The 21594-nt window shown below is 36.7% G+C and overlaps 1 protein-coding gene across 5 annotated transcripts in view; it reads left to right on the top strand.

Moving 5' to 3' along the window:
• The first annotated feature begins 925 nt into the window (after positions 1 to 925).
• LOC132286604 (MADS-box protein SOC1-like) overlaps positions 926 to 21594 on the top strand; it is a 50374-nt gene continuing 29705 nt past the window's right edge. For 3 of the 5 annotated variants that reach the window (XM_059788962.1, XM_059788967.1, XM_059788966.1), the window contains exon 1: positions 926 to 1689. In XM_059788962.1, coding sequence (XP_059644945.1) covers positions 1508 to 1689 — 182 coding nt within the window. In that variant the 5' untranslated portion in view covers positions 926 to 1507. The remainder of the gene's footprint in view (positions 1690 to 21594) is intronic. The other 2 variants (XM_059788963.1, XM_059788965.1) reach the window with 2 other exon arrangements.

Here is a 21594-nt window from a genome sequence, read left to right as displayed (position 1 = left end):
ACCCTTCCCTCTCATTTTATTTCTTTTCACCCATTTTACCCAAACACAATTTTTTAATCATCCTTCATCACCTTTCATCCCATTTCCACTCTACCAAACTCTGCCTAAAAGATTGTGGTATGCTAAATGAGTGCCATTTTGGTGGAGGTGAGGGCTTACGGTTAAAACTAAGTTGAAGTTTAATCTAAAATTGAACTTGATGCAAATTCGAATCAAAATGAATTTAAATTCATAAAATTACAATGGTTGAAAACAGTTCACAAGAACTAATTAAAGCATTGCTTTATTTTGATTTTTTGAAAATAAAATAGTCAATTTAAGAGAGAGAAAATGAAATAGTCAAAAAATCATAGCAATGGACAATATCCTTGTCCCAACATCATTTATATCGGAGGGCCTTATTGTCAATTTAATGCAAAGAGGAAGAAAAGGACCACGACGCGCCAAGCAAGAATGAGCCACGTGATACTCGTCGCATAAAAGAGATGAGCCACGTGACACGGTCTGGTTATGGCATCGCTGGCACAATCCTATTGGCCTGAGCCCTGACCACATCGTACGGGAAGAGTAATAACGTTTGTTTAGCTTTTGTACGGACAAACCATTTTAAACACTCTCGCGGGTGTGTGTCCCGGGAGTGCGTCAACTTTACGTGCAACTACCATTTACGTTTACTGGCAACCGACAGGAATCTTTGGTATCTAACCCTAAACCGTGCTTTATCTTCATCCAAGAAACACCGGACTCAGAAGTTGTCAATGACTCTTCCCACCCCACGTGTCCACACTTGAAGTGGGTAGCATGGATTCTTACGCGCCTCAAATCCAATTTCTTTGTTCGTCCATGTGTCTACAGTAGTATTATTTTGGATTATATATATATATATATATATATTTATATATAGTTATAATGGACTAGTGATGTGGTTGCCATTTGTTCTCTCTCTTTATTTTGTTCTTTTTTTGGGTGGGTGTTCCATGTGAGCTTACCAAAAGAAGAAAAAAGATGAGGGTTTTGGCCTTCTCAAAGTCTCTCTCTCTCTCTTTCTTTAATAATTCATTCTTCTTTCTCTTTCTATCTATGTGTTCTGTCCGTTTTTCCTTGTAAATCTTTCTAGGGTTTCCACTTTTTTCCCTACCCAGCTGCCATAGATCCTACAACATTTGATTTGATTTCCCACTTGCAATTAATTTCTCTCTTCCTCTTCCCTTTCTCTCTCTCTCTCTCTCTTTTCCCCCTCTAGCTTTCAGATCTGCAACAACCCAAGAAAGCTTTTTTCTTGTTATTCTATTTTGGGTGAGTTCTAATTTTATCCTTTTAACCCTCTTTCTATTTTGGGAAAATCTTTCTGGGTTTTGATTTGTTTGTACTGTGTTTGAGAGTGAAACCATTTTTTTTTTCTTCTGTTCTGGGTTTTCTTGGGAATTTAATTTCTTTTATTTTCTCTCGTCTTCTTGAACTAGGTGTAAGCTCTAAATATATAGATAGATAGATAGATATATACATAATGGTGAGAGGGAAAACTCAGATGAAAAGGATAGAAAATGCTGCAAGTAGGCAAGTGACCTTCTCAAAGCGGAGGAGTGGGCTTCTTAAGAAGGCCTTTGAGTTGTCTGTTCTATGTGATGCTGAAGTTGCACTCATCATCTTCTCTACAAAAGGAAAGCTCTATGAGTTCTCTAGTTCCAGGTACGTACCTTCATTTAATTAATTTCATCATCAGATGTATCATTCCCATTTTATTTTTTACCTTCCTTTTATATAAATATTACTTGTTAAATGGCATAAATCTGTAACGGAAAGAGTAGGTTTCTAAAGATTTTTAGTTTATATTTGTGTTTTTATATATATATATATATATATATCATTTTGCTAGATATTATGCCAACATGCCACACATTAAATGAGTACAATTTTGTGTTTTTATACCACCGTACCCCCACCAAGTACAATGATCTCGATCAGTCAGTCTTTATCTGTCCAAAAGGATCATGATCTTCTCTCTCTAGCTGATCTCCTGTTCTTTTTATCTTTTTCCCTCGAATCAAATCTTACCAATCAATGTCAATGCGATCTCTTGATAGTTGAGCTTTCCTTGTTTCACCTAAAATTTCAGATCCCAAATCCCTTTTATTCCACGTGTTGGCTAGTTGTCGCTAAAAAGCTCTACTGGTACAAAATTGAATTCAAGCTGAAAGAACCCAAATGTGACATTTTCACCTACTGCATGGCAGATCAATACTTACATTTCTGTTACACCGTACACGGTACATAAGTTTATGTATCTGCAGTTTTGAGTGAATGTCAAAAAGCATGGAATAGGAAAACTATATAATTACTATTATTTTTTGGGTTAGTAACCCATACGATATTATTATTCTTTGTTGCATAATAGTGGGTTTAAATAGTTCTATTGAGAACGAAGAAGTGTAATCTGTAGATTAGCCATTATCACAATTGTAAGGTGAGATAATTAACCATCCAAGAAATGATCTTGTGGCCTTAAATGAAATAGCTAGCCATCATAGACATGACTTGTTAGAATTGAAAACACGCACCCGCGTTTTTTTCCATGATTGAGCCCTTGGCTATTGATGATACATTAGGAGTTAAAAAAGAAGAAGTGCAATATAGGCTAATTTTTATGATTGTGTAATATGTTCTTGCTTTCTTCCTCTTATTATATTATTAATTCTTCACACTTTTTACTCACAAAAGAAAAGAGTCATCCAATGATCCTCTAGCTACTTACTTTCAATACATGTACGACCCCTAGGACATACTGCTTTGGAACACTCTAATTGATTCATCACCGGTACATGTTCTTTTGTCCAACATACATTGGGCAATTATCAAAAAATTCCTTAAGTTGGCCTCAAGGAGATCACAAGGGGAGATAAGTCTTGGACATAAGTCTTTGATTCCACCATGTTTCCTTATCCCCTTAAATCTTGGACATAGTCTTTGATTCCACCATGTTTCTCTATATATCTTTTGAACTTAGGTTAAGTGAGTAGGATTTAAGATATACTAGGTGTGGATATAATACGATGTCGATATTAAAAAAACGTTACGTTGCACATCACATTTGGAAACAGAAAGGCATCTACCACATATAATTGGTTACATGGTTTATGGTATAGTAATTGATCATTTAATTATCACTTCTCTTATTATTAGGATACTGTTAGATTTATTTATTTATTTATTTATTTATTTTTTTCAAACATAAACTTGGAAAAAATAGTACTATTGGCATTTGTGACCATGCTTTTCTCTCTCTCGCGCGTGCTTTTTCCTTCCTATTAGTAAATATGTTTAAAATAATTTGTCAACTGTTTTTTGCATGTCCACCTATATTCTTACTCCAATTATTAACATTTTTTTCATTTTCTATCTTAAATTTATTTATTTATTTAATTTTGATTCTCATAAGGTTGGACTGTAGTTCATACTAGCTTCAATGTCCAAGAAGGTATGAATAAAAAATGAAAATGAAACGTTAATTCGTAAGATTATTATCCAATATTTTGAATCTTTTGATGCTATAAGTAGCACGCATAGGATGCAAAACTGATCTCTAGTGGGGTGAATAGGTCTTATCCAATTTTAACAAACAATAATGACTTTTAAATCACTACAACTATCATTTAGGCAAAGGTCTAGAAAACAAAAATAATTAGATCATGCAATCACACAAAAACTCCGTGATTTTTATGTGAAAAATCCAAACGGAGGAAAACTGCGAGACCTAGCCTAGAAAAATCAAATTCACTATGAGAAAGAAGTTACAACTAGGTTAACTAATTTTTCCAAACCTTATAAGGTCTACTTACCACTTGGCACGGATTGATCTACCAAATTCTTCACTAGAATCTTCAGACACAATCTGCTCGTTTACAAAATTGTTCCGTACACAACTTGCTTCTCTGATTAGTGCTTTAATCTACAATGATCAGTTGTTCAATCCTTTGATATGTAGATGTTGTGGTTGACCAGTTTTTTAAGTATTCAATAGAACTTATTGCTTTAGAATTCAATCACACAATACTGTAGGACATTCTATATGAAGTACCTCGGTTGTATAGGAAAATAATGCTCTGCTTTCTCTTGCACTTGTCTCTGTTGTGTTATGCTATTTATAGAACCCTAGAGCACATTTTTGTAGTGTTGAAGTGATTACAAACTAATTAGGAATGTTATGGTTTTCGGAAAGTTTAGGAAACCTTTTCGGACTCGGTTAGAAATAGGGTTGCAAATGAGCCGAGCCGAGCTTTACCTTGTTCGGACTCGTGCGAGCTTGGCCAAACTGAGCTCGGGCTTGGCTCGTCAATTTTTCGGTGAGCTCGGGCTTAGTTCGGCTCGGCTCGAGCTCGCATTCAATCCCCCCCCCCCCCAAAAAAAAAATTTAGAGTAAACCAGAAACTTCAGATCTATATTGTTTCAAAGATGGAAGAACATGCTGCATCTCTTTCACCGACGTCCGTCTTCAATCATCTTCATCTGATCTCGCCAACACTAAAATTGAATTGAGACATCAAGACCCAAGAGAGAGATTTCATAGCTATAAACGAAAGAGGAATTGATGACCCAAGAGAGAATTTCATAACCATAAACGAAAGAGGAATTGATGTTGGGTCAAAACTTGAAAGATATTAGAGGAGTGATGTTGCAAGATTTGTTGTGGTTGCACATGGATAGGGTTTCATCCTAGATATTTCAGAGATTTGGAGATCGTGGCCGAGTAGAGAAGAAGAAACAATGTTGCGCGATGTGTGAGGCTACCTATGGTTGGGGTTCACAAATGCAATCCAACGGTGATATAAAGATAAGGCTGTGATTGATAGGGTAATAGTTTAAGTGGAGTTGGGCCTAAAGTTGAATTGAGTTGGTCTTACAAACTTATATGATGTTTGGACTGGGTTTATATCTAATGGGCTAAACAATTGTTATATAAAATTTGAAAAAATAAAATAAAAATAAGCCCTTTAGTAAACGAGTTTGTTCACGAACCTAATGAGCCGAGCTCAGCATTGTTCAAGCTTGGTTCATTTACTTCATGAACGAGCCCGAGCCAAGCTTTTAACGAGCCGAGCCCGAACTGTTTATGAACAGCTCGACAGCTCGGTCCATTTATAACCCTAGTCAGAAAGCTTATAAAGTCTAGCTTCTGAATATGTGATGCAAATTTATTTATTTTTCAAGACAAAGTTCAGTTTTAAAACTTAAAATCCTTACCAAAACAACTTTTAAATTGGTTTTCAATTTAAACTCAAGATCTAAGTTTTCAGACCAACATTAAGGTTTCCAAATTTATTACTAATGAAATAATATTCAACTTAAAATATATGATTATATTAAAACTAAATGATAATTAGTTTTAAATTAACTCCAAAATAATTCAAGTTTGTAATTTATTCACTCTGAATGCTATGATCTCCTAGGTTAGCTAACCTTCTTTATATTGTTTGATTTTTATGAAGGTTGAAGCAAAATGTCAATTTCAAAAGACGTATTTATAATGCTGTGTTTGGTGTGCAAGAATAAAATGGAATGCAAGTGGGAATGAAATGAGGATGGGAAGGAAATGACCATTCTCATTCTATTGTTTGGTTGTAAATATATAATGTGTATGAATGAAATGATAATAACCATTCTAGTGTTTGGTTGGATCAATTTAAAATTTAGAATGGAATAAATTTCAAATTGAGTTCTCCAAATTATCCCTCTTAGTAACAAATAAATTAAATTAATAAAATGACATTTTTCTATAATTTTTTAAAAATTAAATGGTGGCAATGGCGGTGGTGGATGGTGGTGACTATGGTGGTGGAGGTGGAAAGTGGTAGTGGTATACGTGGTGGTGTTGGAAGAAGGCGGCGGTGGCGGCGGCGGCAATGGTGGGAGACGGTGGCAGTAGTGTGGTGGTGGGAGATGGTGGCAGTAGTGTGGTGATGGTGGTGGTGGAGGTAGATAGTGGTGTAGGTGGCGGTGGTGGAAGACAATGGAAGTGATTGTGGTGGTGGTGGTGGAAGGCACTGGAGGTGGCGGTGGTGCTCGTGGTGGAAGGCGGTGACGGTGGTGGTGGAAGGCAGTGGAAGTGGCGGTAGTGGAAGGAGTGGCGGTGGCGGTGGTGGATAGTGGCAATGACGGCGGCGGAAGGCGATAGCTGTGGTGGCGGCGGCGGAAGGCAGTGACAGCGGTGGTGGAAAAAGGCAGTGGTGGTGGCGGTGGTGGAAGGTGGTGACGGTGGTGGTGGTGGTTGTGGCAGTGGTGGAAGACGATGGCGGCGGCGGTGGTGTTGAAAGGCTATGGCGACAGCGGTGGTGGAAGACGGTAATAGTGATGGTGGTGGTGGAAGAAGGTGGCGGTGGCAGTGGTGAAAGAAGGCGGCAGCGGAAGGTGGTAGCGGTGGCGGAAGGTTGTGGTGGAAGGTGGTGAAAGGCGGTGGCGGTGGCAGTGGCAAAAGGGGGTAATGGTGGTAAAAGGCAATGGTGGTGGCGGCGGCGGCGATGGTGGTGGAAAGTGGTGGGTAGTGGTGAAAGTCGATGGTGGTGGTGGAAGGCGGTGGTAGTGGTGGAAGTCAGTGGTGGTGGTGGTGGTGAAAGGCGGAGGTGGTTGTGGTATGGTTTTTGGATTTGGAATATATGAGAGTTTTTTGGGAAGTTGATTTATCAAAAAAATTTACTTAGGAGTGGAATGGTCATTCCATATGTTTAGTTATGGAATGGATTTTCATTCCAATGGAATGACCATTCCCACTTTAAATTGCATACCAAACAAAGGGATGATTGGAATGAGTATTCCATTCTATTCCTGCATACCAAACGCAGCATAAGGGTGTTCTCATGTTAGCTCGCACTTGCACTCTTATTCATTGACTGACTGCATTGTGACATCACACATTTGATTAAATTGACGAGAGTACAGTTTCATGGTGAGAGCACCCTCATTTTGAATTTACTCTTTCTTAATAAAAAGCATATTCATATTGTTAGGGGACTCGCCTAACAACATTTTTTCCAACATTCTCCATGTTTATAAATGAATTCTATGTATTTGTTCATTTATATGAAGAACAATTAAACAAAAATTTAATTTTCAAGGACAGCCCATTGTAGCTGCTGCAAATGGGTTTGTAATTTTCACAAATGCAGGCTGTAGAACTGCATTAGGGGAAATCAGAAAAATAAAGAATATTGCATTCGATAGGATGAGCACATTGAGATTTGGATATTTATATTCCTACCATAAGATAAAACATGAACACATGAAATTCAAAACAGCCACCCACTAAAACGATCTGCATAATAACTTTAGATCTAGGAAGCATGGGATATGTTTAAAAGGGTAAAGAATCTTTGTCGGACATTCACGCCAAAAATGTATTTGACTTTTTATTTTTTGAATATTCGGACATGGAGTGGACACGACGTGTCCATGCATTGTACACGCCATAGATACGTGTCCAACATGCGGGTCCCATTCTTAATTTTAATTTTAATTTTTATATCTTATTTTATTATTTATTATTATTTTTTAAGGCACTTGGGATTTTTAGAAAGTTTTAGAAAGAAAGTTAGGTTGAAGTGTAAATATGAGGAGTTGTATTATGATAGTCATTGCATAATTACTTAAATGTTGTTGTTTTAAAAAACAATGTTATATTAAATAATCAGCTATTTATGCTTATATTTTAGTTTAATGGTTCAAACTCTTGCACATTATCTTTGACTTTTTGTTGTTCTCCCTGTTGGGGATAATTAACTCCCTCCAACCTACTCAACGGTCGGCTGTTGTTGATAGTTAAATCCCTCCTTCATCACACACATCGGAAGCATTATCACATTACATCAACACAAACATATATGGAGATAACAATCACACACATCAATGCACAATACATTGTTCACCCAACTCTAGGGTTACGTCCATGGGAGAGAGATTTCACTATTATAAATCAAGGAAGAGAATATACAACCAAATGTCAAAACCCCACTCATTCACTCATCATCTCTTATGAGACTACATGTATACATTCGGGACTTACATATACTCACTCCTTTCCTAACAACACTCACCATTTAACCCCTTACATATTTTCTCTCCTCTCTCTCTCTAAACCTCTCATACCCATCTCTATTTATAGAGTCTTTAAACCCAATTCCTTGTTGGACAAGTATTCCTCAACTTGTCTACAAAGAGTTACCATAATGATCACACTCAATTCCTAGTTGGACAAGTATTCCTCAACTTGCCTACAAGGCTTCACCATAATGATCACAACTCTAAAATAGAAACTTAATGGGACACAATTTCCTTTACAAATTTCAACCTTCCAAAACGGAAAAGGAAATTAATTTCTGCACACAAATTTTGAGCCACAAACCCAACAATCTCCACCTTGGTTCAAAATTCAATCTTTACGTGCTTCTCCATTGCTCCACCTCGAATAAGGATCTCTTCAGAGCTCCACCTCAACTGAAGATTTCTCTACCTCAAATAAAGCACTATGATGAACTTGAGAAACACTCTAACAATCTCCACCTTTTTTCAAATTCATCATTCTTCATTTTTCTTCTATCTTCTCTATCCATCCCATTGGTGTTTAATTGCTTACGCATGGCAACCCACCAATCTTCAACTCATTTTCATTAATTGCTTTCTGGCTCAAAGCAATAAACCTCTCATCTTCACTCTTCATATTCCTCTTTGCTCTTTATCGGGCTTAGAGCAAACCCCTTCATTCTTCACACCCTTTGCCCCATCTTGAGAATTAACAGCCACTCTTGGCTTGTCCTTAAAACTTGTTCCTTGTGGGCTTCATCTCTATCACCTTTGTCCCATCTTGAAAATGAGCATCCTCTAACTTGTCCTAAGACTTGTTTCTCATGGGCTTCACACCATCATCTTCTTCATACCTTCATGTCACCATCAACTCTGATTGAATAGCACCTCACGATCATCTTTTGCTCTGACGAACTTCGCAGCAATCATCTTTTACTGATCTTCAGGACCAATCACAAGCTCCGACCCACCATCAGCTCTGATACCAGTTGTTGGGGATAATTAACTCCCTCTAACCCACTCAACGGTCGGCTGTTGTTGAGAGTTAAATCCCTCCTTCATCACACATAGCGGAAACATCATCACATCACATCACATCACATCAACACAAGCATATATGGAGATAACAATCACACACATCAACGCACAACACAATATTTTACATGGTTCACTCAATAATAGGGTTACGTCCATGGGAGAGAGAGATTTCACTATTATGAATCAAGTAAGAGAATATACAATCACATGTCAAAACCCCACTCATTCACTCATCATCTCTTATGAGGCTACATGTATACACTCGGGAATTACATATATTCACTCCTCTCCTCACAACACTCATCATTAAACCCCTTACATATTCTCTTCTCTCTCTCTCTCTCTAAACCCCTCATACCCATCTCTATTTATAGAGTCTTCAAACTTAATTCCTTGTTGGACAACTATTCCTCAACTTGCCTACAAGGAGTTGCCATAATAATCACACCCAATTCCTTATTAGACAAGTATTTCTCAACTTGCCTACAAGGCTTTACCATAATGATTACAACTCTAAAATAGAAACTTAACAAAGACACAATTTCCTTCACAAATTTCAACCTTCGAAAACGGAAAAGGAAATTAATTTCTGCACACAAATTTTGAGCCACAAACCCAACAATCTCCACCTTGGCTCAAAATTCAATCTTTACGTGCTTCTCCATTACTCCATCTCGAACAAGGATCTCGTCATAGCTCCACCTCAACTGAAGATTTATTCCACCTCAAATAAAGCACTATGATGAACTTGAGAAACACTCTAAAACTCCCACCTACCAAACTTCCCTCCTGGTGGATCGCCTCTCTCTCTCTTATTCTTTGTCCTCTTTTCTTTTTTTTTTTCTTCTTCTTTTTCCTCTTGTTTCCGTGAACATTTTCTCTTCTATTGATTCTTCTATTATTCTTTTTCTTAATTTTTTCCTAACAAAACCCCAATCTTCTTTTTTATTTTTTTATTTTATTTATCTATTTTTCTCTTTTCTCATAACTCTCTTTCTATTGTTCTTTCTTTTTCTCAGTAAAACACATTTTTTTTTTTCATTATTAGGTTGATAAAAAATAATCTCTCTTAATTTCTTAAGTACAACATCATATATATATATATATATAATATTTATTATTTGTCGTGTTCCCACTGTGTTTGTGTAATAATTTTTTAAGATTTATCGTGTCATGTCGTATCCTTGTCCCATATCCGTTTTCGTGCTTCTTAGGGGAGACATAATATGCTCTAAAGCTAAAAAAGAATCAGAACTAAAGATTTCTATATTATAGACACTTACTTCCCAAACTATATATTACCTCCGTCCCAAAATAAATGTCCATTTTTGGGAATCTAACTTTTTAAGATGATGAATTTTAGTATTATTATTATTTTTATTATATTGGTAGTGAATGAATTACCAAATCTATTTATATTGGTCCAGATGGATGTGATGGTTTACTTTTTATAAATTAAATGTAAGAAGGTTAAATTGATAATGTTAAAAAAATTAGTACTTTGACTTTTCAAATGAGACTTTTATTTTGGGATAGGTGGACATTCTCACCTCCAATTCCACTACTTTTAATGCCAAAAGCTTATTACATCTGAAACAACTTAAATATTCATTCCCAATACTTATTCCTTCAAAACTTACAACTCTCCCTTGACAAATTGTAAGGCACTGTACAAAAGTCATGTAGACTAGATCATTCTTTTAGGTTTATACATGAATCACAAGGGTTTCCTCAAGTTCTGCAAATGGCAATTTTAATTTTATAATATTTGGAATAGTTTTCAAAGGATGATCAAAAGCCAATTATATTTGGGTATATTAGGGCATTCGGTATGTAGTTATAAGATTATCTATCCATTTTTTTTTTACTAACTATGTCCCATGGTGTGTAGCCCACTATCTCGTTATCTACTTTATTATTTTATGATGTAAGCGGAAGCGATAAATTTGTTCACGAGTAACATGTTACCTTTAATCCATAAGGTAGGTGTATTACACATATTTATAATGAAAGAAACGCTAATCCATAAGGAAATTAACTGCAACTTGAATCCTTATAACATAAGGAAAACGAATCCCGAAAGGATGCTAAAACCCGAAAATAATCCTAAAAATAAAGTTTCTTTAAAAATTATGAAAAAATAGAGAAAGAAACCTAATAAAATAAAACTGCTAAATATAAAATATGAATGCAATCCGAATTCGTTTAGACAACGAACAAAAATCTCAAAATATTCGATAAGCTTCTTTTAGACTGAAAAACCCCGTTTTGAGGCCCTAAACGATGGTATTTCGTCGAAAAACTCGTTACGTCACGACATAACGGTGAGTCTTGTTCGTTGGGCCGTTTCCACTCAAAAAACTCTCCTGTCAAGTAAAAAACGCATACTTCGGGATCAGCCAGAAAAAATGTCAGCATGCCTGTTTGGCCCCTAGTGGTCCAAACAGGCCATAAAGGCTTTAGAATCAATTCTACATCAGTCTCCCCTGCTTGAAAAGAACTCGTCAAATATGTCGTTTGGTCCCCTGGCGGTCTAAACGGTCATAAAGGCTTCAACAATCAATTCTACATCAGTCTTCCTTGCTTGAAAAGAACTAGTCCTCTAGTTAAGACTGAAAGAGCGCGTCTCATCTGGCGGAAAATACTCAAATAGATTTGCAACATTAAATGTAGGAGAAATAGCCATGTCTTCGGGAAGATTAACAACATAAGCATTATCATTAATCTTTTTCAGAATCTGATAAGGCCTATATTTCTCGTTCTTCAATTTGTTGTAGGTACCAACAGGAAACCTCTCCTGCGTAGAAAAACCATAACTAAATCTCCTTCTTGAAAGACTTTCTTCCGCCTCTTTTTGTCTGCTGCTTGTATTTTGCATTTGCTTGTTCAGGATGCATTCGAACATCACCCTGAATGGCTTGGATGTGATCTGTTATGTGTTCTGCAGCAACACTCTTTCTAGGCAGCTTCGAAAGTGGGACCAAATCTAGCGTATGCTTCGGCGGATAACAGTAAACAGTAGCAAAAGGTGACTAGCCTGTTGACCAATTAACCATGTTGTTGTATGCAAATTCTGCCTGTGATAACGCAAGATCCCACTGTTTTGGTTTCTCACCAGAAATACAATGAATCAGATTGCCTAAAGTCCAATTAACCACCTTTGTTTGACCATCAGATTGCAGATGACTAGTACTATTGAAATTCAAAGATGTATCAAAATGCCTCCATAAAGTCCTCTAAAAATGGGATAGGAATTTGGTGTCCCTATTTGAAGTGATGGACTTAGGAACTCCATGAAGACAAACAACTTCCTTGAAGAACAGATTTGCAACATGTGTAGCATCAGAAGTCTTCTTGTAAGTTATGAAGTGAGCCATCTTCAAATAACGATCAACAACTACAGAAATTGAATCTGCCCCTCGTTGAGTGCGTGGAAGTCTTAGGACAAAGTCCGTGGACAAATCCTCCCAAGGAGAATATGATGTAGGTAGAGGGATATAAAGACCAGTGTTTTAAGAATGACCTTTAGCAGATTGACAGATAGGACACTGCCATACATGGCCGCCAACATCCCTCTTGAGTTGTGGCCAATAATATCGCTCTTCGACCAAGGCTATGGTCTTATCTTGACCAAGATGTCCACCTAAAATGTCACAATGTAATTCATGAATAATCTGCTCATGAAGGGAACTCCTCGGAATACAAAGTTGATTACCACGAAAAAGAAATCCCTCTTGTATGTGCATACTTTCAGCAACATGTCCAGCCTGACACTTAGCCCAGAATTCCTTGAAGTCATAATCTTTCCCATACAACTCCTTCAAACACTCAAAACCCACAACTTCAGCTCACAAAGTCATCAGGAGTGCTGCTCTTCGGCGAAGTGCATTATCGATTCTGTTTTGCTGGTCTGATTTATGCCTCAATGAGAAGGTAAATCACTGTAGAAAAGAAACCCAACTAGCATGCATCCTGTTAATATTATTCTGACTATTGATGAACTTCAAAGCCTGATGATCAGTGTAAATAACGAACTCTCTCTGCACTAGATAATGTTCCCAAACCTTCAATGCATGTATCACTGAATAGAACTCAAGCTCATAGGTAGTCCACTTCTTCCTTGCATCACTAAGCTTCTTACTATAGAACGCAACTAGTCTGTCCTCTTGGGATAGAATAGCATTAACTCCGACAACTAAGGCATCACACTCAACCTCAAACAATTTCTCAAAACTTGGCAATGTTAGAATAGGTGCATTGGACCGTTTTTCTTTTATCAGCGCAAAGCTCTGTTTAACCTCTTCGCCCCATTTAAATTTACCATTCTTCATGCATTTTGTAATATGAGCAAGAATACTACTGAAATTTCTGATGAATCTCTGATAAAACGTTGCTAAACCATGAAAACTGCGCACATCGCCTACTGTTTTTGGTGTGGGCCATTCTCGAATTGCTCAAACTTTTCCCTCATCAACCCGAATGCTTTCAGCACTCGCCACAAAACCCAGAAACAATTAACTGTTGGTCATAAAATTGCACTTCTTCGGATTGATGTACAACTTGTTTGCCTGCAAAACTGTCAGTACCTCCCTCAAGTGCGATTGATGCGCCATATCTGACGGACTATTAATCAGGATATCATCAAAATAGACAACAACGAATCTGCCAATAAAAGGTTTCAATACCTGATTCATAATCATCATTAAAGTGCTTGGAGCATTAGACAACCCAAACGGCTTCACTAACCATTCATATAAACACTCCTTAGTCTTAAAAACAGTCTTCCATTCGTCTCCTGGTTTAATACGAATCTGGTGGTAGCCACTTCTCAAATCAATCTCTGAAAAGAGTTTTAAACCAGCCTGCATATCTAACATATCATCTAATCATGAAATAGGATGTGTACTTGATGGTGATCTTGTTGATGGCTTTGCTATCGATACACATATGCCAACTACCATCATTCCTTGGTACTAACAAAGCTGGAACAGCACATGGACTCATACTCTCTCTTACCATACCCTTTTGAACCAACTCCTCAATTTGGTCCTGCAGAATCTGACACTCCCTTCGGACTCATGCGATAGTGCGATAAATGCGGCAGACTAGCACTAGGCACAAGATCTATGTGGTGGTGAATATCTCGCATAGGAGGTAGACCACTAGGCAACTCGTCTGGAATAATCTCTCGAAACTCTTCAAGCATGGGTTGTAATACTGTTGGAATTGTAGGAGTATCAGACACCTCTTCTCCAACCACCAGCGCCAAAAATTGTCCGGACTCCTTGGCGTCCTCCAAAAACTACTGCCTACTACCACTTAAAAGAATAGATTTTCCCTTAGCTTGTGAAACCTTGAAAAAATTCTCTTTGGTCATAGGACCTAACACAATCTTCTGCCTTCCTTTATGAAACATGTAAATATTATTTCTTCCCTTATGAGTGGCGGACGTCAAACTGCCATGGTCTGTCCAGAATCAAGTGACAAACATCCATATCAACAACATCGCACAACGCTTCATCAATATACTTATTCCCAATAGAAAAGGAAACCCGGCAGATATCTGTAACCCTTGTTTCTGCCCTTTTTTTTAATCCAGTCATTTTTGTAGGGACTCGGATGCGTCTCTATTTTCAGCCCTAACTTCTGGACCATCACCTTTGACACAATATTGTTGCTGTTGCCACCATCAATAATAGCATCACAAACTTTCTTATTGATAGTGCATCGTGTCTTAAATATATTATGCCGTTGTGGATGCTCTTTCGTTTTCGGGGCAAGTAACAACCTTCGCACAACTAGAGAATGTGAGAGTAGATCCCCTCGTCTTCTCAGATCATTTTTTCCTTATCGTATAAAGGAAACCCTTCGTCAACTTCTCTATCTTGATCCTCCTCACCCCTAAGCTCTTTTAAATTGACTGAGCGCCTTTGGGGACATTCATTAGATCGATGTCCTTGTTGCCCGCATCGATAACACTTCATGGGGTCTGGTCGTTTGTAGGGATTATTTTTGGATGTATCCCGACTTGTTATGGGAGCTGTTCCGGTCTTCTTTGGTTGAGTACTAGTACTAGCCGAATTAGGTACTGTTGGAACGGAAGGTTGAGAATATATGGGTTGTTTTGCTTTGTTTGTAGATGAATGCCTCGAATCAAAGTAATTCCTAGAGCTGGCTAGTGTTTTCGCTTTCTCCAAAAAGGCCCTCTGTCTTGGTTGCTGCATTCGTGGCTTCTGCTAAAGTGTAAATTATTTGTGTTGATACTCTATCGTGAATGGCATATCGCAGATCATTTAGATAACGAGCAACTCGTTGCATCTCAGTTTCCCTACATCAACCGATTGAATTCCTCCGTATAGGCCTGAATCGTTCGACTTCCCTGTTTGCAATCCTGATACTTCTGGAATAGAGTTTGCTTATAATCTGGTGGCAGGAATCTTGCCCTTATCAGACACTGCATCTTCTGCCAGGAGCGTACTGGTGTCTTCCCTTGCCGTTCGCGAGCAACCTGGAGTTGTTCCCACCACGCAGAAGCTCCTTCCTTGAGCCTATATGCCACTAGTTTCACCTTCTTATCTTTTTGGATATGCATTCGTGGCTTCTGCTAAAGTGTAAATTATTTGTGTTGACACTCTATTGTGAATGGCATATCGTAGATCATTTAGATAACGAGCAACTCGTTGCATCTCAGTTTCCTTATGTCAATTGATTGAATTCCTCCGTATAGGCTTGAATCGTTCGACTTCCCTGTTTGCAATCCTGATACTTCTGGAATAGAGTTTGCTCATAATTTGGTGGCAGGAATCTTGCCCTTATCAGACACTGCATCTTCTGCCCGGAGCGTACTGGTGTCTTCCCTTGCCGTTCGCGAGCAACCTGAAGTTGTTCCCACCACGCAGAAGCTCCTTCCTTGAGCCTATATGCCACTAGTTTCACCTTCTTATAGTAATCAAAGAATCTCTCAACTTCTGTCAACCAATCCAAGATATCGTCAATATTAAGATTACTGTTAAAACTAGGGAGATCAATCTTCATATGAAACTCCCTAGAATCATGATCTCCTTGATCCCGATATCTTTCAGGCCCTCTATTTTCCCCAAGCACCTCTTCAGCGTAGTCATCATCACTGAAGTCTTCCTCGTTGGCTGGCTACCTACGTGGCGGGATGGGGTTGCGATTCCAAAAAGGACGAACGCGATCTTCATCAACGTTTCACACCCTGTTGTAATCGCGATTCTGATTTGGACCTAACACGAGCCCAGCAAGGGTTGCTTGAATTTCTTGCAACGCTTGTTGGGTTGTCTATCGAAAGTCCTGGAATTCGGCCCTCGAAATAGCCTCTTTCTGTCGATCTTCGTCGCTAGCGAGGTTGCCGTCACCAAGAAAAGACAAGGCTCTGACACCAACTGATGTAAGCGCGAAAACGATAAATTTGTTCATCAGGAACAAGTTACCTTGAATCCGCATGGTGGGTGTTTTGAATCCATAAAACGAAAAAATAATTCAGAGAAATCTGATATATTATTTGATAATTGAATGAATGATTCTGATCTCTATATTACACATATTTATAATGAAAGAAAACGATAATCCATAAGGAAACTAACCGCAACTTGAATCATTATAACATGAGGAAAACGAATCCCGAAAGATACTAAAACTCGAAAATAATCCTAAAAATAAAGTTTCTCTAAGAATTTTGAAAAAATTGAGAAAGAAACCTAATAAAATAAAACTGCTAAATATAAAATATGAATGTAATCCGAGTTTGTTTAGACAACAAACAAAAATCCCGAAATATTCGATAGGCTTCTTCCGGACCGAAAAATCTCGTTTTGAGGCCCTAAACGATGGTATTTCACCAAAAAGCACGTTACGTCATGGCGTAGCAGTGAGTTTTGTTCGTTTGGCTGTTTCCAGTTAAAAAACTCTCCTGTTCGGTCAAAAATGCACTCTTCGGGATCAACCCAGAAAATATGTCAGCATGTACGTTTGGCCCCTGGCGGTCCAAACGGGCCATAAAGGCTTCAGCATTCAATTACTACATCATTTTATTATTATTTAAATTATTTATTTAAAAATTTAAATGAAAAAAAAATAATTTTGTTTTATTATTTTTAATTAATTTATTTAAAAATTAAATGATTTTTTTAATTGTTTGTTTGTCTTTTTCCTAACGGCTATATTACAACGGTTATATTTCAATTTGTATAAACCACTCATTCTATCTTATTTCAATACTCAAGTCCACCCCTTTGCATCCTCGAGTCCATTTTATCTTCTTCGAGTTTTCATCTTTATTATTCAAAAACAGATGAATGCTATGAGGAGGTTGTTATCGCTTGATAGGGTGCGGGCATTCTTTCAATCTCGTAAGAGAAAATATATTAAACGTGACCGAGATGAGGCAACACAATGACTATTCCTAGATTACTTTGCTGAAAACCAACTTATCCACCAGGATGCAACGAGAGTTGTTTTTTCGCATTTTGAACAATGTTACAACTTATGACGAATGGTAAATCCAAAAACCCGATACCCTCAGTCATATGGGGTGCACTCCTAGGGGCAGAGCTAGAGGGCAGGGGCCATGACACCCCCCCAACTTTTTGAATTTTTTGATTACTATCCTTTAAATAGTAATTAATTTATAAATATGACCCCTAAAAATCATTAAAAATTTCAATTGGCCCCCCAAATTTTTATTTTGTATGTCTTCTTGAAATTTTAAAAAAGTTCTACTTGAACCCTTTTAACTATACTTTTAAAAGCTCAAATATTTTGAAGAAACTCATTATTATTATAGTTGTTATTATAACACATTGTTAATTTATTTATATATACGCGTACAATATCTATAATATTAATTCAAGAGAGGAAAAAAAGGGATAAAAATCATTAATGTTCCATCATGTTTAATAAAAAAGCTTCAAGCATTTTTTGTCAAACATTTTTGTACAATGATATCTACAAGAAAAATATCTAGAATTATATAACAATCTTTGGTAACATCTTGTGTAATTTAAAATTATTTTATTTAGTTAAAATTCATTATTTTTTTCTAATCTTTCATCTAGGTATATCTTTCCCACATGAAATCAAAATACTCGAAAATTTTCTTCCAAAAATTATATTTTGAAAAACTGAAACAATTGATGAAGAAATTTGATTATATGACAATGCATATTTCTGTACATCTTCTCTTTTAAATTGTAATTCATCATTTTTTACTCTATATTTTCCTTTTAATACTCGAAAATTTTCTTCCAAAAATTATATTTTGAAAAATTGGAACAATTGATGAAGAAAATTTGATTACCTGACAATGCTTATTTCTATACATCTTCTCTTTTAAATTGTAATGAATCGTTTTTTCTCTATATTTTCCTTTTTAATTTTAATTTTTCATCTATTATTAAGTTGTATTTTTCTCATTTTTGAATTTTCTCAAAGTATATATACTACAACTAGTATTTATAAAAAATCATATTACAGTTGATTTATAAAATTTTCAAACTTTAGTTACATAGTAGAAATCCGGCCCCCCTAACCTAAAATTTCTTGCTCCGCCCCTATACACTCCTATATAGAAGAAGATTGTTTCGATACATATACTCGCCTATAGAATTTCAGCGGATCTTTGTGACAAGTATATGATTTTCAAGCGCATTGCGATCGAAAGCTTGAAAAGGTTTTGTGATGCTATAATTATTCTGTATGTGGAGCGGTACAAACGCTCACCAAACACAGACGACATTGCACGTCTGCTTCGAGAAGGTGAGGAGAGAGGATTCCTAGATATGCTTGGCTTTGTAGATTGTATGCATTAGGAATGGAAAAACTGCCCCTCAGAGTGGCATGACATGTACATGGGAAGAAACCGTAAGCCTACCCTCATATTGGAGGCCGTTGCGTCGAAAGATCTGTCGACCTAACATGCTTTCTTTGGTATGGCTGGTTCACACAGTGACTTGAACATCCTCGATCATTCCCCAGTATTCAAGACCATGGTCAATGGTACATTGCCCTCGGTTAATTATGAGGTGAATGGGCACTGGTGTACAATAGGGTATTACCTATCTGATGGTATATATTCTAAGTAGACAATTTTGATGCAGACCATCCCGCATCCAACAACTGTCAAAGGGAAATCGTTTGCTAACAAACAAGAAGCCATTAGGAAGGATGCTGAAGAGATAAGGAATGCTCGGTTTATGACATTGACGTCCCAACGTTCGCATTTCAGACCATGATATTCTATTTGACACACCGAAAATCACCAATGCAGATGAGGTGGGTTATAACGCAAGAACGATTGCGTTTTTGGAATAAAGAAGACTTGAATAAGATAATGAGAATGTGTATCATATTACACAATATGATCATAAAATACGAGCGTGAATACAGTTTGCAATGGACACCTCCGACTGGGGAGCCAATCTCTCTTCCACATTACATTCGAAACCCATTGATCTTGGTGGATCACATTTCCTCTCGCCTAAGCAGGATTCGCAATAGAGTGGACATTGTTGATTTTAGTAGAGATCTCATTGAACGTATGTAGAATCAATTTGGCGATGAAGATGCATAAATTAAGTGCAATTCAATCAAATAAAATTTTCATATTGAAGGAGATAATTGTTGAATGATAAGAATTTTAGGTAGAGTTCAAATAGTATTTATAAATATTAAAAAAAAGAAAAGAAGAAAAAGAGTTGTTGAGAGAGAGCCATTTGATCGGCTAGAATGATGGGGGAGAGAGAAAAAGTGAGGACCCAGTAACCAAAAAGTAAAAAGCGGATTCCAGAAAATGTTCCAAAAAGTGACGAGAGATAATCTATTTGACTCTCTCTATCCGTGGATATTGGGATAGATGATGGAGGGGTGGGGCCTACTGTCGTGGCTATCTAGTCTCCACTCACACCATCTCCCTCTCTCAAATTTACTCCTTTATTATCCACTCACTCATGTATACCGGATGCCCTTATCATTGGATAGGTATGTTAATGACATGGCATGTCCCACTCACTTAATGTATACTACTTCAATCACTTGCCACTTTAGCTTCCACAATTATTGCTAAAATGCTTCTATCTTTGTCACATATTAGTAGTCCACTTTTCTTTTTAAGATATCCAAATTAGTTGTTCAATTTGAAAAGTCAAACTAAATAAATACTATCTTTTCATAATTACCCTTTTAACTTTTAAGGACATATCCCCTTCAAAAAATTGAAAAGTTAAAAATGGACAACTAATAAAAGATGAAGAAGTCCTTGTCATCTTATTATTAGCCATTTTTGGCCAAAGGGCATGTTTCTTATTAGAAATGAAAATAATTGTAGTTGGGTTCTTGTCCACTAACAAAATAAATGTCACTTATAATGCTTTAAGACAATCACAAGAACTTTTACATAATCCCACTTTCTAAATGATAGGTGTCTGCGAGTTTGATATTAATTTATTATGCTAGGGAAAGAGGGATGGAGCCAGAATTTTTGTTCAGGGGCACATTGTACATTAAATACATATAAATTAGTGTTTTTGGAGTATATATACATAAAGAGAAATAGGTGGATATATATAGAGATTGATATTTTTGGAATGAGATAAATTAATAAATTACATATATGGAATATAATGAAACAATTTAAGGAAGCATATAAAATATACAAGGGAAGGAGAAATTTGAGGGGGGCATTTTAACACATTTTCAAAAAATATATACATATTATAGGAATATATATATATATATATATATATATATATATATATAATAAGGGAAGGAAAAAATCCAAGGGGGCACGTGCCCCGGACCTATACTGGCTTCGTCATTGAGGGAAACACGTGTTGTAGATTTACTCAGAAACAATAATGAATCACAAAAAAAAGTTTGACGTTCCATTCCCATATGAAGCGAAACGATTACCATATTTATAAAAGATTATAGGGAGATTACTAAATTTCTTTTACAAGGAGAATACTACATTTTGAGACAGTGGTACACAAATCCGTGAAGGAGCTTAGATAGTAAATTCATTAAAAGTACCCAAATTATTAGTGTAAGACGTAGTCGTTTTATTCTTTTCAAACGTACCAAACTTTACTCTCCGTCTTCATCTATCTACTCGCTCGTCAAACTTCTCATGCCCACTTATTTTAGTTATGACTCCTACCTATATATACACATCCTCAGTCATGATGCATTACAATAAATGCTTAGGATTTAGTTTCCAGATCTCTCCACCTAAGTATATACATATTCACAAAATCTCTGCTCTCCTCAAATCTTCTCCAATGTACTACTTTCAACAAACTCTTCAATGTTCTAAATTATTCATTTCTCTACAACACTTCATACTTTATTATTATTTTTAGTCTTTTATATTATTGATTGAAATGAAGGCATAAGAAAAGAAAAATAGTATACATGTAGTCAATTTTGTAACAAAAAAAAATATTATACCCGAACATGTCTGTATTCGTATTT

Source organism: Cornus florida, unplaced genomic scaffold (assembly GCF_030987335.1).
Source record: "Cornus florida cultivar Cherokee Brave unplaced genomic scaffold, ASM3098733v1 CherokeeBrave_3.0.0_Hap2_Chr11, whole genome shotgun sequence".
NCBI lineage: Eukaryota > Viridiplantae > Streptophyta > Magnoliopsida > Cornales > Cornaceae > Cornus > Cornus florida.
This window is presented reverse-complemented; position numbering and strand designations above follow the sequence as displayed.